The sequence below is a fragment of the Leptonychotes weddellii genome, chromosome 7 (assembly GCF_054177405.1).
Source record: "Leptonychotes weddellii isolate Sample4059 chromosome 7, ASM5417740v2, whole genome shotgun sequence".
Classification (NCBI taxonomy): Eukaryota; Metazoa; Chordata; class Mammalia; order Carnivora; family Phocidae; genus Leptonychotes; species Leptonychotes weddellii.
In genome coordinates, this window is record NC_138375.1 from 78,179,205 (window position 1) to 78,195,401 (window position 16,197).

Consider the following 16,197-nt stretch of genomic DNA (forward strand, 5'->3'; position numbering starts at 1 on the left):
CTCATCTCATCCCTCAAACCTGCTCCTTTTATCTTTTTTTTTTTTTAATTTTATTTATTTATTTGAGAGAGAGAGAGAGAGAGAAACAGCATGAGAGGGGATAGGGTCAGAGGGAGAAGCAGGCTCCCCGCTGAGCCGGGAGCCCGATGTGGGACTCGATCCCAGGACTCCGGGATCATGACCTGAGCCGAAGGCAGTCGCTTAACCAACTGAGCCACCCAGGCGCCCAAACCTGCTCCTTTTACAGTCATCCATATCTCGTGAAAGGCAAGTGCCTGCTTCCTGTAGCTGTGTGGTTTATTGCTGAATTACCACACTAGTTTCCTGTCTATTTCTGTCCTCACCCACTTACTATCTAGTCTATTCTATGGCCAGAATGGTTCTTTTCAAATGTGGGTCAGATCAAGTTGCTCTTCCACTCCAACCCTTTCCCTCGGGGACGAACTTCATGATGGTACTCAGGGGCTTGTGCAGCCGTGAATTCACATAGTAGCCTCCCTGCTAGCCTTGGAAGGCCTGCTCTAAAGTTGGCCCTCACCTGATGTCTGGGACGTTGGGTTCCGGGAGGATTCCCACCATTCCTGGAACTCACACTGGCTCCCTGTGCCTGAACTGTGCACACAATGTGGTTTATACTGAACACCTATTTTCATTCTGGCAGTCTGGAATTTTGGCATTTGTCGGGCTGAGAGTGCCTGTATCATCAGTCCCCAGTTAAGACCCCAGGCCCTGAATCTCTAAGGAGCTTCCCTGGTTGGCAACACCTCTCACATGCTGTCAGAATTCAACTCAATGCTGGGGGAATTAAGTGTGTGCTGCGTGGCTCCCCTGGGAGAGAGCTCTTGGAAGCTTGCCATGGTTTCCTCTGCACCTCTACTCCACATGCCGGTTCCCTTGATGATTTTGCTTTGTATCCCCTTCACTGTAATAAATCATAGTATGAGTATGACTAAACCCTGAGTCCTCTGAGTCCTCCTAGCAAGTCATAAACCTGTGGGTGCTGCTGAGGAAGCCGGAAACAGAGCCCTGGCCCTTCACCTCTTGGGCCTCCACTTTCCCTCGTACACTGACTTCAGCCACAGTGGCCTCCTTGCTGCACCAGATGGGTGAGGCCTCACTTCAGGGCCTTTCCTCTTGATGATTCCCCCTGCCTTGAATGTTCTTCCCCTGTCTCCTCCAGGCCTTCGTCCTCAGGTCACTTCCTCAGTGCCACCCTCCCTGATAGCCTATGTTTTATTTCTCTGCACACAACCTCCACCCCCACCTCACAATCTCCATCTGTCCTCCCTGCCTAACGTTCCTCCAGGGCACTTATTACCATCACACAGAGTACCAGTGTCTCGCACGTCTTTGTCTACTGTCTGTCTCCCTTTGCCTCCTCCACAATTCAGAGAAATGAGGATATGAGATTTTTTACTATTTTATTTCTTGATATATCTCTAGCATCTGCAAACAGTACCTGGTACACAGTAGGTGTTTGTTAAATAACTGCTACATGAATGAATACATTAATGAACAGATGAATGAATGGCTTTGTTAGTTCTGGCCAATGAGACATAAGAAACGTTTTCTAGAGGCTTTTGGGAAATCTCTTCCTTGCCCCAAGTGCCACATTTCTTTCTCCCCAACGGGACATAAACAAGAAAGCAGTGGCCCTAACAATAACATCAGCTTTCAAACAACCAAATGAAGAATCAACTTTATGTTGGCAAAGTGGAGAAATGGTGACACAGTAAAGTATCCAACTGTGAAGCCCATCTTCTCTGTGGACATGTTTTTGGTGTCTAAACCACTTTTAGCTGAGTTTTCCTTACTTGCAGAATATTTCAGAGAACAATGCATGATAGCTGCAGCTGTAACTCGAGTTAAGAAATTAAGACAGAGTTGGCAAATAGGGCTAAATGATGCAATATAGATGGGTGTCCTTTTGCTAAGGAATATGAAGTCCGAGCATGGAAGTCGACCTGGTAAGATCTGCATAGTTCTCTTTCCTCAGGGGAAACCACCCCCATGTGTACAATGCATGTACAGTTACAAACTTAACCCCCCACTCTCTCTCTCTCTTTCTCCTTCAATACACAAAGGACAGTAATACATTTGTAGGTGATGCATGTGACAAACACAGTATATAGTCTATTTGGAATGTGCTTCATCATTACCCCCTAGAGATAAGGCTAACACTGGAGCCAAACTCCAGGATTAAGGCCAACTAGTAACATTTCAAATTCAATCTTGTAAGAGGAATCACTACATTAAAAAGTTTAGGACAAGTCAATTCAGAGGTTTCAGTGTGTAGGAATAGAAATTATAAGACATTAGTAAAGTTCACAATAAAATGCAGAGTGGGGCAGAGGGTGAAATGGGGAAAGAGAAAGGAGAAAGGCTGAAGATATTCAAAGTAGGACAGAGTGCTGACAACATCTAATATATAAATACAATGAAGAGGAGCATCTGGGTGGCTCAGTTGGTTAAGTGTCTGACTCTTGATTTCAGCTCAGGTCATGATCTCAGGGTCAAGAGATCGAACCCCGCATCAGGCTCTGTGCTTGGCACAAAGTCTGCTTGAGATTCTCTCTCCTCCTCCCTCTCTCTGCCCTTCCCCCCATTCCCATGCTCTCCCTCCCTCTCTAAATAAATAAATAAATAAATACATAAATACATAAATAAATAAAAGCTTTAAAATAAATAAATAAATACAATGAATAAATCATTTTGATTTCTAAGTGTGGGATCTTTACCTGAGCAAATCCAACGACTCCATAGGCATCATCATTAGACAGAATAGTTATTTTTACATAACTGTTAATACCAATCTCTGCTCCTCCTTTGGGATTTTTAAGCTGAACTCTAAAGGATTCTTCTTCTTCTGGAATTGTTTCATCAAGGATGTTTACCGCTATTACAGCTTCTCTGTCACCAGGTTCAAATATCAGTTCACCTGAACTAGCATAAGAAGTATATCAAGTAAATCAGCTGCAACAAATCTCAGGCATATACATATACAAACCCATAAAACTCTCAAAACACTGATTAATATTAAACATTTGGAAAAATCATATTTCATAAATAAAATTATAATATAAAATGTTCATAATACTGATTAACTTCATAAAGTAGATATAAGAACTATGGAATACAACCAAATTTCTAGATTATAAATTACTTTTATATTTTGTATATTTCCAGTCACTAAATAAACACTTAGAAATTAGATGCCATATAAAACTATGGTGAACATAAAGAGACTTTGCATAAAATGCTGAACCTACCTAGGAACAAAGTCAGACTGACTCGAGATGAAGGCCAGCTCATATATGTGTGAGTGGACAGCTCCCACTAGAGCAATTAAACTCTTGCTTGAATTAAAGGACTTTACTGTAACAGAAGCTGCATCATGAGCAGAAGGGGCTTCCAGAATAAAAGAGAATTGATTCAGCTCTGAATTCCAGCAGTAAAGAGCAGACGTAGCTTGGCCAATAAAAAGGATGTGGACTGTGGGAAGGAAAGAAAAGGCAACTACAGTGAAACGTGAATGTCACCGCACACCCTGCCCATCAGGGTACCAAAGCAAAACTTTTCTACACTCAAAGTTCCATTTTGATTTCTGGATTAACTAAATATGACCTGATTTCTGAAAGTCAAAATATTATTTAAAATAACTGAATATAAATAGTAATTTTTTAAATGCTGTGGAGTGACCAAACCAGCCTAACAGTAAACCCACAATCCACTTAATAAATAAGAAACCACTGGATAGTAAAGCCCAAATGGATTGTGGACTCTTTTATTCATCTCAGTATTTATTTGTTAGATAACATGGTAGGATATTTTTTAAAGTGAAAAATATGCATAATCCCACAACTCAATGTTTCATTTTTATATTTTCCATTCCAGTCACCATCCATAAGAATTCATGATGAGCATAATTATAAACAGACTAAATACAAAAAAATTCTTAATTGAAATGCTTAATCCTATATTTATATGGCACTTCTTAGGTGTTGCTACAAAGCATTCAAATTTATGATTTTAATGCACAATCTCTAGAGTTGATCTTTAAAATATACTTAATTTCTCTACACTGTTTATTTTTTTATTTTTCAATATTAACTAGAGACAGTTACTAATTCCTTTCACTTGATAAATTCCTTTTTTTTTTTTTAAGTAGGCTCCACACCCAGCATGAAGCCCAATGTGGGGCTTGAATTCACAACCCTGAGATCAAGACCTGAGCTGAGATCAAGAGTCGGATGCTTAACCGACTGAGCCACACAGGTGCCCCTTCACTTTATAAATTCTTAAAGGTGGAATTAGGCCAAAGGATCTGAACAAATTTATGATCTCAGAGTATATGCTGCCAATTCTTTTTGAAATGTTGGTAGGAAAACGTGCTCTTAATGATTCAACACAATGGCAAACATTAGCGAATATGGAGGGGAAAGGAGCTTAGTACATTGTATAGAAAGGGAAATTTGGAGTCAGGGAGCTTACTACACTGTACATGCCACTAAGTAATCTTCAGACTTAAAACTAGGGAGAAGCATGAGAAACCAACCAGAAACATGCACAAATTCCAGTACCTGAAGAAACACATCAGAACATAAAGATATCAACTAAGATGGGTTTGGTTATTAAAACAGCACATAGAACTAGAAACCATGAAAATTTTAGCCTATAAGGTTACAATGGAAGATCCATATTCCTACTCTTAAATACCAAGAATTACTCATTATGTTTATTTATGGTAATTATTTAAGTACTATTGCAGGTTAGTAAATGTTGCATAAAAGGTAAAAATTAAGAAAAATATTATTAATGAACTTGCTTTTTAAAAATGATCATATATCTTTCATATAGCTCTGTAAAACTGAAGATATTCAGTAAAGAGCAAATTCTTCAGAGGGATCTCAACATCTCCTAAGTTTAAATGATTCTACAGTCTCAATCAATCAATCAATCTACAGGCTCAACCAAAATCATAAAGTGTTCTGAGCATCACTGATTATGTATCTTAATCCTCAGAGGTATACCCTATTCACTTCCTCCCAATCTGATAAGTATGAGAAGGCAGCAAATAGATAATGAGACATTCAGAGTAGGAAATGTACGGGGCTCAAATCTGCATTTTTGTATGCAGAGAGCGTTTTCTCAGAAAACAGCCATTTGTACTGTTCAAGTTCACAGAACTGGGTCAGGAGTTTATAAGGATAAAAAACCCTTAAGTCCCTACTCTGGGGAACAGAATTTTAACTGGTACTGATTACAGAATTCCCTTCCAGTTAGCAAAACTATAAACAAACAAAAGTATCCCAAAGGAAGGCAACTGGCTGAGATTATTTAAGGAGTGAGTGAACATAGAGAAGTCCCAGGACGGAGTGCGAGAGTGAGCATTCCTAGCACTTAGAGATCTGGGAGAAGAAACCAGTAACACATAGGACAGCCAGAGAGGGCTGTGTGGGAAGCAGCGTCCTCAGGACAGGGCGGGATTCCAGTGCAAGGACATGATGGGCATTCTGAGGAGAAAAGTTCCAGAGCGTAACTGTTCTGGGGGACACTGTGGAAGGGTTTGGGGAGTTCGGGGAGGAGAGAGTTGAGTCCCTAGTCTAGAAATTAGGACTTATGTGGTCCAGAGCATGCACAGACCAGATGGGATGAGTCGCTTTCTCCCAAGGGGGCCTGAACTTCTTATGGTGACCACACAGGGATGATGAATTCATCCAAATGATTTCCACAGATGATGATTTTCAAAGGTGATCGTTTTGGTGAAGAGGAGAGTGTTGGGAAAAGAAGGAGAAGGGTAGGAGTGAGTGTCTTTCCAGCAGATTTATTAAATGGCTCTTCCTTACAGAAGCTTTCTAAGCATCCCTTAGACCTGGTCAAGTTTTCTCCATTTTGTGGTAGTAGAGCACTTTATCCTCTGATAGCAGTTATCTGTTTGTAGTTAGAAACTTATTTGTGTTATTTGTGTCTCCCTTCCCTATTGCATGTTAAAACTTCTTCAGAGCAGGGGGTATAAAAGATTTTGTTTACCCTCGTTTCCTCAGGGCCTACCACTATGCCTGGTACATACGTGGCATTTTAAAAATCTATTAAATAACGAAGGAGAGAAGGAAGAAGGGAAAGGTAAGTTTATATGTCCTTGCAGCCTTTGTCATATTCATTCTTCCTTTTCCATTTAAAGAATTAAGTTTCTACCCAATAATCTCTGTCAAGTCATTAAGCAGAATAAATATGTAATCCTCACAGTCATGGCTCCAATCTAATATTTGACATATTCAAAATAAGAAAGTCCTTGAATATTATTTAATGCATAATTTCAGCTTTCAGGGGATCTATAATAAGCCATTCTAAATAATTACTTATAATCTTTTCATACTTCTACCACCTCAAGTCACAGAAACAAAAGAAATAAAAAGACCTCACAATGGGTCCCTTAACAAGCCTCTGGCAGAATTTTTCATAAATTCTTTTAGAAAGTGTGCCTATTCTATTTCTTTAAAAATCTTTAAAGGGAATTCTATAACTTCAATTAACAGCCCATTCAGGCAGCACTTGTCATCCTTAAAAACATTCATTAGGAAACTATTTTGAATTATAATAAGTGACTCAAGTAGATACAGTTAGTCCACTTGAAAACTTGAGGTACAAGAAAAGCAAAAATAATAAAGCCACAGAATTAAAGGACAAGTAGACACAAACTAAACAAATACATGATGAAAGATACATAATTTATGTAGTAAATCAATTGTTGAGTAAATGCTAAGAAAGCCCCAGAGCTGTACTTCACAGGATAACATCACAGCTTCATGGCCTGTCAGAGTCTGACAAATAAAGAGAAGTTATTTACGGAGAGGACATTCAGAACAGAGGCAGACACAGGACTCTGACAGCAGAGTGAATCTGGAGTGGAGGGCAGACAATGATGTAACAGTCCAGATGCACAGAGACCAGAGTCTGGGAGAACGTGGTGTGGACACAGGGCTGAGGAGGGGTAGGGCATATGGAAAGAAAGCACAATGAGATAGATAACCCATAAAAGGTGAGAGATAAATAAGATCTGAGTCCTGGTCAGCAGTGCAGGCGACTTCAGGAGACAGTGTCTAAGGATTACAGTGCCTGATACAGAAAGCTACAGCCAGGCACCTAGGAGAAAACCAACAAGAGCAGACTCCTGGATTTGTGCTAAATCCTCCATTCTTCTCAATATCATTTACTTTATAGATATTAGCTTTTATGAGTCCAACTACCTGAACGTATTGATGTCTCCAAAATCTAAATCTCTAACTGATTTCTTCAAGTGCCACATCTCTAGCCACCCACAGAGGCTTCTATATCAACTCTTGCCTGGGCAGTTGCAAACTATTGCATCCAGCATATTCCGTACACCAAAGCTAGGTGGAGTTATTAAACATGCCTTTGATCATCACTTGCCTTTGAAATGCCTTCAAGGATTTCTCTACCCCAATAATGCTCAGAGCGTAGTCCCTGAACCTTTCATGGTCATTGAGACACTTCAGGAGCGTCTGTGAAGTCAAAACTATTTTTGTAGTAATACTAAGATGTCATTTGTCTACAACATTCTCATTCTTTCATGAGCGTATGTGGGATTTTCTAGAGGCCATATGACCGATAATATTACAGTAAGTAGAATACAGATGCAGACATGAGAATCCAGATAAAACATGCTATTTTCATTCACATGTAATGAGTTCACTGCTATCATTTTCAATTGAATTAATAAGTATCTTTAAAATTTCTCCTCTTTAATTTCTAATACGATAAATATCAGTAGATAGAATCCACATGAAATCTTTAAATTTTTAAGAGGGTGAAAAGTTCCTAAGACAAAAATATGTGGGAACCACTGAACCATCAAACACAGATCAAATCCTAAACCTGACATGCCAGACCTTCTTGTATAGACGATAGTGTATGTTTCCAACCTTATCACCACTACATTCTGAGTCAAATCCTCTGTCCCCAGCACTCTAGTCTGCTCATTGTGCCCGCAACGTCATATATACTTCTACGTTTCTCTTTTGCTCACACCTTTCCCTCTACCCACAACATTTCCTACCAGCCTATCCAGGCCTAGTTCAAGCTCCCCTCTGAGACCCCTTCAATTCTACCATTCACAGAGCAAATGGGACTGGAATTCTATCTTGAATTAATGTCTTAATATTTTTCTTGCTTCTCCAACCAGACATTAAACCTCTGAAGGCAAGGAATTCTTCATAACTTTAAACAATGACTTACATATAATGTCTAATCAATAAATGGTACTGTTTAAATCATACAAAATTGCTATGTCTCAGTTTAAAAGCGGGACTTTGATTCATCCAGACTCACAGGCTGAGTCACTTGGTTTGGCTGCTGAGTTTCTCTGGGCACCTCAACAGAAAACATGCTGACTCACTGAGCATGCCCCCTGCATTCTTCACCCCTGCTCTGGGAGGCAGTCCCACAGGCTCACCATGCCAACTGGTGTTGCCTTCTGAGCCTTATTACCATGGGCCCACCCACCTGATTCTTCACCAACTCTGAAATGGTCCTGTGGCCTCCAAACAACATTCACCCCTTGGTTTCTCACTAACAGACTTTGTTTTGGAAATCACTCCAAATAAAATTATTGCTTATGTTTCTGATTAAAAACATGTGGATTAAAGAACAGAAAACCAAGAAAGGATCAGACTGGAAGAAGGATGGGAGAGTGAATTTTTTAAAAAAACTTTTAAAAAACACTTCAATGCAGACACCTGTTATCCTCTTATATTTTCATATTTAAAACATATTACTATATGTAATGTCACTCTTCATTTTTCTCTAGACAGAATATATTATCTTACTATATCCTTCACTAATATTTTCTGCCATATTTCAGTTATTCTGATTCTTCTCAAGCACAATTCCCATTTTAAAAGTAGTAGTCCTGGGCGCCTGGGTGGCTCAGTTGGTTAAGCGACTGCCTTCGGCTCAGGTCATGATCCTGGAGTCCCTGGATCGAGTCCCGCATCGGGCTCCCTGCTCGGCAGGGAGCCTGCGTCTCCCTCTGACCCTCCCCCCTCTCATGTGCTCTCTCTCTCTCTCTCATTCTCTCTGTCTCAAATAAATAAATAAAATCTTTAAAAAAAAATAAAAAAAAAAAAAGTAGTAGTCCTTTTGAATTTCTAGGATTTCCAGAAATATTTCTGTTAAGATCTTGATTTTACATCCTTATTAAAATACCTAGTGTCTGGCAATGTGATACTATCTCTAATTCAATACAATTAAAATTAGTCTAGCTTTCCACTCTGCATTTCAGATTAGTTAGCAGTTTAAAAACCCTTACCTATTCCTGAAGCTGGTGTAAAGGAGTAGATCCTATTAACAGTAGCAAAATCCAGGGATTGAAAATATCTGAAAGAGGGCTGTCCTGTCTCCCAGATGAAAATATCAATTGAATTCTGATTTCCTACAATAATGGAATAAAAGTCAAATCTGAAGGCAAAAGTTACAGGAAAAAAATGACAAAATTACACAGTAAAAAAAATAATAAAAATATCAAATTTAATTTAAAAAACAAATTTAGTGGATATTCCTCCAAATTAGTTTAGTTAAACAAAAATACGGCCTACTAGGAAACACTTCAAAAGTCTTTTTACATTTACCACATGAAGTACATAAATGGCTGGTCACTGATTAATCAGGATCTGATATAAAAGAAAGAACAGTGACACATTTTCTGTTTTTTAGGAATGTTGAAATTTTACCCATGAAAGTTCCACTAAGCAGAAGAGAGCATATTTATATTCAGAGAATGTTTTCAAATAGTCTTATCAAAAGTTGCTGAGCACTAATTATTACTGCTATAAATTACCCATGGCTCCTCAAGGATAGTCACATAAAATGTCACTGCACTTTGGATATAAGATCTTCAGATATCTTTTCATAGATCTTTTCACTTTACATGCCCATCCCCAATTTTATTTTAATATAACTTTAAAGCAGTAGCTCATAATCTACAGATTATACACATATCACTTAAAATGTGGTCTTTTTTTCCCAAAATCCACTTGCAGCTGACAGTCAATACACTATCCATCAAGAAATGGATTAGCAAAAAATTATTCCAAGAGCTACATATTTTCATAAAGAACATATTACATGAATGCTAGATAATTTTGACAACTATGTAGGCATTACAAACACTATTATCTTCTCACCTAGAAAGACAGTTTTGGCAAAAATTAAATAAATATCATCGCCTGAAGTCAAGGCCTCAACTTGTGTTGTCCCATTGATTGGCACTTCTTGAAAGTTAATAAACTCACTGCCAGACCATCTGAATAAAAGGGAATTTGGCCTGGCATTAATCTGGGAAATGGCTAAGAACACAGAGCCTCCTCTGGTGAACAAGGCTATGCTCTGCACACTTCGGACAGGGAGTGTCTGATGTAACATGAAGCTTCCTCCGCTCCATCTGAAGACCTGTGGGAAATGTTCAAATACAAAACCCTTCGTGACTAGGAATTTAGCATTTGTGTGAATTTAAGCAATATCATATATTCAGTCTCCTAGCCCCCCCTTTATTACTAGGAGGATACTTTCATAAAAGAGAAAATATCAGAACTGATGCTCTCTCACTGCTCTTTTTATCTGTGTGTGTGTGTGTGTGTGTATAAGCACACACAGAGAAGTAAGTGAAAAAGAAGTTACGTGAAAATAAATCAATCTCAAATATACATCTGGGTAAGGGTTGGTCACAGCAAGAGAAAGGGGAAGCCAAAACTAGGAGAAAAGTCATTTAAGTATGAAAAATTCAGATCTGGATAAGAAATTTTCTGATCTATAATATCATTCCTTACCCACTGTTTAAGCAATAGGATATAAAAAGAAACCCCAAAACTCTTTAGTCCTGAAGGTGGCAATGTACACAAGGTTTTAAGGTGAGTGTTCATATATTTAAAATTAAAAGAAAATCCTGAATCCACCTGGTGTCTTACATAATCTGGTCAATTGCACAAAGAATTATATTTATTCAGTCAACAATTGGGAACCTATGTGGGCCTGGCATTATGCTAAGAGTTACGGACAGAGTGGCCTCTCCCCTTATAGATCTTATTAAATGATAGGAAAAGGCCAATGATAAATACATCAATGATTAAATAAATGTATGATTATTCAGTTGAGACAAATGCTGAAGATAACAATTGAGATATGATAAAGAATTATGGGTGTTACTAGGGAAATAAAGTTACAAAGAATGACATGACAAAGTTTCTAAGGCAGAAAATGTTTGTCATAAGCTGAATGAAGACTGGTCCAACTAGAGGAAGTTGACCGTCCTGAGGGAATGGAGACAGTAAGAATGGAGAGGTAAGATCATGAGGTATCTTTTGTTAGGATGACCACATAATGTATAACGGGGATCCTTTACAGAGCAAAAGGGACAACACTGACAATTACCTCAGGACAACAGACATAATCCAGTCCTGTGCTGGGTAGATAAATAACTAAGGTTATGCTACTTTTAGTCCATGTTAAATAACTTAGAATGTATTCTATGTATAATTGGAAATCATTGAATCGTTTTAAAATGAGGAAAAATGTGAAATAATTAATATTTTTAAAAGACTACTCCAGCTCCTGGATGGAGAATGGATGTGAGGAGTCAGGGAAGAAGTTCAGAGACCAGCTAGTCAGCAACTCCAACAGTGTGGGTGAGAAATGATGGAAGCTGGACTAGGGAGAGAGAAAGAGAGGTGGAAAGAAATCTCTGTCTTCAAAACATTACTGGGAGATATAATCAAAAACAGTAATAAATTAGATGTGAATGAATAAAAATGAATAATCAAGGGAGATGTGTGCGAGCATTTTGTTTTGTGCAATTGCATTTATGAGGCTGCCATTTCCTGAGATGAAAGCAAGCACTGCAACAAGTTTCACAGAGAAAATCAAAGTTCAGTTTGGGATATGTTAAATTTTAGATACTTAAAACATAGGTATGTGGAGATGCCAATAGGAAGTTAGATATGTAAGTCTAGAAATTAGAGAAAAGGCTACCAAGAAAAGTGGAAGACAGCCTACAGCTGATACCTAAAGACAGAGGATTGATAGAAGTACCTAGAGTGAGTGAAGGAAATTTGAACTAAAACTAAACCTGGACAACTCCAAGACATCTGAGTTCAGAAAAGGGAAGAGGAAGTAGCAGTAGAGACTGGGAAGGGCGGCACAGAGACAGGAGGAGAACGTGTGGTATCATAGAAATGAAGAGGAGAAGTGGCTGAAATTTGAGGATGAGGTGACTGTCACATGCTCACAGGAAGCAGCCTAAGACAAAGACAGAAAAACATCTAGTGAATTTGCGACCCAGTTGTCATCAGTGACCACGAGGTAAGACAAAGCAGGTAGACAATTCCTTCAAGGTTTCTTACCAGAGGGGAGGAAAGGAAGAAAACAAAGTAGAAGGGGGTGAAATGAGGACAGAAATTCCTTTTGAAGCTTGGAGATGTGCATTTATGCGGACTAGTATAATCCAATAGAGATGCTAATGATGTCACACACAGAGGGAGGAACCAAACCTTCTGATGGCCAGAGGAGCCTGGCTTCTATAGAAGGAAAGCTTCCTCCGTGACAGGATAGAAGAATAAAACTATGCTGCAAGGAGGTTTCTGAATTTGGTCTTGGCAAGATGACTAAGCTCCTTCCAGAAAGCAGTTTAGTCATCAAAGTCGTTAGCAAAAATGAGGAGATGAGAAGCAGGTACAGGAGTCTGAGCAGTGAGAAAATTATCAAACAAGCATTATTAGGATTATGAGATGTCGTTTACTTGAGAAATGTGGAATTTCTGGCGTGATGTTAAGTGCCCATCTGGCAATGTTAATCATGAAGTTTTAGTTATACCATCTGTCCAGTTATGTGATTTTTCTCCGTAACATTTTTCAATGCCATTAAATTCTAATTAAATGTTCATGCTTATTACTACACTTGCTCTAGCTCTTGAAAACAATATTTACAATTCTATTGTTTAAAAATTAACTGTGACTAATTAACATCTACACTCTACTTTGCTACTTTACCACAGCCAAATTATGGGTTTTTTTTTTTATACTAAACTTACAGACTACATCTTTGATGAGTTTCAAATATAGCATTTTTTTTAATTCACTTTAAAACAATCAAACCTGAGTTAACTCAGAATCATCTCTTTGACTTGCGACAATTAAATAATCTTGATTGTCTGAACTAAAATATTTTACTTGAGAAGTTTCCGAAATAATGACTGTTTGTACCTGCAAGGAAGACAAAACCATGGGAATAAATATTTAAAGGAGAATTTTACTAGGAAAGGTTGTGAATACAGTAATAGTATGAGTTAGTATTTAAAGTTCAAAACTTGAAAAATCATTCTGAGCACTAGGTATGCATACCTAGGTATCATTTCAAGACAAACAAAAATATCCCTGAATTAAGACACTCTGTTAAAATGTGTATCAACTTGCAAAAAAAAAAAAACCTTTCACATTAATATAGAACATATATTATCTTCCATTTAGATCAATCTTACAAATCTGATTTTTCCTTTAAATAAAGCAACCTACAAAAAATGAAGATATTTTTTACCAAGAATAATTTGAATCCAGATGTGAATGTATAGACACTGTTAACAGAAGGCTTTTTGTCACTTCTTTCTTCATGAGTAATCACAAAGTAAGGGGAAAGACCAATATTAAAGGCCTCACAAGTTTTAGGATTTTCTATATTTAAATCCTAGGAAATAAGAAATAACAGTAATTCAAGAGACATCCAAAATTCACATGTACATTTTATTTTATGTACTATAAAATGACTGATGTTTACCTCAAGTGGAATAAAAATCCCTTGCCATCGATAAATAGTAGAAGACAATTTTCTTAACATTACACCATATATTGAATCTTCCAAAGTAAAGAAACACCAACCAGAAGCCGATGCCTCCAAAAAACTCTGAACTATGGAAAACACAGCATCCATTCCCCCTGAAATACGTAAATCATGATTTGTTAATGTACAAAACCTTCAAAACTTTATCTATGCCAAGTTTACTGCTTAAACAGCAAGACCAGTGAGTTTGTTACCAGAAATAAAGATCCTTCTATGATGTGTGTGTGTCTGTCAGACAGAGAAAATATAAGCTAGAGAACTTAGAAATAACTAAAAGTAACAATTTTTTTTAAAAACGTAAAACTTGTAGATTTTTCCAAAACGTATTTAAAATACTAAATGTGGGATGCCTGGGTGGCTCAGTGAGTTAAGCCTCTGCCTTTAGCTCAGGTCATGATCCCAGGGTCCTGGGATTGAGTCCAGTATTGGGCTCCTTGCTCAGCAGGGAGCTTGCTTCTCCCTCTCCCTCCCCCTGCTCATTTCTCTCTCTCTTCTCTCTTTCTGACAAATAAAATCTTTTAAAAAATAAATAATAAATAAAATAAGTAAAATAAAATACTAAATGTATACTTTAAAGGGAAATATGCTCAAAATGATTTTTATTAACTTTCATAAAGATGATGAAAATATAATTGAGAAATGTTTAAAATAATATACAGTTTTATAAAAACATGCTAAATGTTGGGTTTTAAAAACTTACACTATTAATTTGAAACTATGCCCATCCAATGATTGCTCATTTTACAGGTTATATATTTAAGAATGCCAAAGCAGACTCACCTGTTTTAAATGGCTGTCAAGTTTTTAATCAACATGCTATCACAGGTACATGTCCTAAAATTTTGTACTACATTTAAACAGAGAAAAACAAAACATCCCTATCCCATGAAGAGTAATTTTTAAAAAGCTCTATGTTTTATGATAGCAGTTTCCCAAAGAAAGTTCTTTTAAAACTTCAGCTAATGGTGTGAACAGCAAGAACAAATGTCAAGGTTGAAATCTAGGCCCCTTATAAATTACTGATCATTTTCAGATTACCAGTTCAAGCAATCATGTCAATGCCTCATATGTAGTACCCACTAGCGATTTCCTTTCCTAGAAAACCAGTATTTTTCATTCCTATTTTGTCATCTTTTAAAGGTACACCGCAGTTTTTGCATTGAGTCTGAAGGTCTGACATTAAGGCCTGACCATCTGGCCAAATGCTTCCCTACCATAATTCAGGAAGATGGTGAATGAAAAATAAACAATGTTGACATTTAAGAATCTCCAACATATACTCTCACAAGTACTTCCAAAAATGCATGCAGATCCCAAACAATAATGAGATAATTCTGAAGTAGAAATCATAATCTTTCTTTTTTGGATTCCACCTCCTGCCTTTTAGACAATCATACTGCTATTAACTATCCCTTTCTGTTCTAAATATTTGATCTCTCTCTACTTACTAGGTCTTTTCCATCAACATGTAAATATGCTTAGGTCTCTCCCAACTAAACAAATGAACAAAGAAACCCCCTTGAATCCTACACCACATCACCACCTTTGCTCGGTCCTACATTCTCAGTCAAAACTCCTGAAAAGTTGCATACATTGGAGGGCTCCATTCCCTTACCTCCACTCAAAATGTTATTCAGTTCCTATCCCTCTATACAAACAGCTCTTGCTATTTTATTCCTTCTCTATTGCTAACTACAAGGGATATATTTTTGGTTCTCATCTTACTGGGGGCTTCTACACCAGCAACTGACACAGTTACCACTCCTTCCTTTTTCAAACACTCCTGTGCGGCTGCCTGCAATCCCATATCCCCCCCAGGTTTCTCACCAGGTCTACTCCATCTTCTTTGCTACATCCTCCTCCTCTCTTTAGTAACTCAGTTTGAGCCTACTCAGCCCAGTCTGGATCCTCTTCCCTTCTCTACCTACAGTCCCTCTTTCCAGGTTTTTACACCAATTTCCATGACTTTAAATACAATATACATGCTGAAGATTTCCAAATCTCTGCAACAGAGACTTTCCTTTGAGTCTGGAGAAACGTCTTCTCAAAAGTATCTCAAATTCAAAATGTGTTAAATCACACACATTTTACTCTCCCTCACCAAAGTAATACCTAGTCCTCATTCAGTACTCCCTTTCTTATTGAAGAGCATGACTCTCCATCTAACCATAGAAGCTAGAAATCTAGGAATCATCTCTGGTATCTCCTTCATACCCAGTCGATAGATGCTAGTCCTCGCTAGCATGTGGGCTGACCTTTTGTTTGCCTCCCTTTATCCTCTCTTTTTTCTGTGCC

General features: G+C 37.9%; 1 protein-coding gene across 1 annotated transcript in view; it reads right to left on the bottom strand.

Annotated features, from left to right (window-relative positions):
- The window catches only part of LOC102743681 (adhesion G-protein coupled receptor V1), a 226,255-nt gene that overhangs the window by 71,273 nt on the left and 138,785 nt on the right, over positions 1-16,197 (bottom strand). The window contains exons 47-53 of the mRNA XM_081826583.1: positions 13,840-13,997; positions 13,603-13,749; positions 13,164-13,271; positions 10,203-10,467; positions 9,329-9,451; positions 3,270-3,492; positions 2,739-2,943 (exon numbers count right to left, since the gene is read on the bottom strand). Of these exons, the coding sequence (XP_081682709.1) occupies positions 2,739-2,943; positions 3,270-3,492; positions 9,329-9,451; positions 10,203-10,467; positions 13,164-13,271; positions 13,603-13,749; positions 13,840-13,997 (1,229 nt within the window). The remainder of the gene's footprint in view (positions 1-2,738; positions 2,944-3,269; positions 3,493-9,328; positions 9,452-10,202; positions 10,468-13,163; positions 13,272-13,602; positions 13,750-13,839; positions 13,998-16,197) is intronic.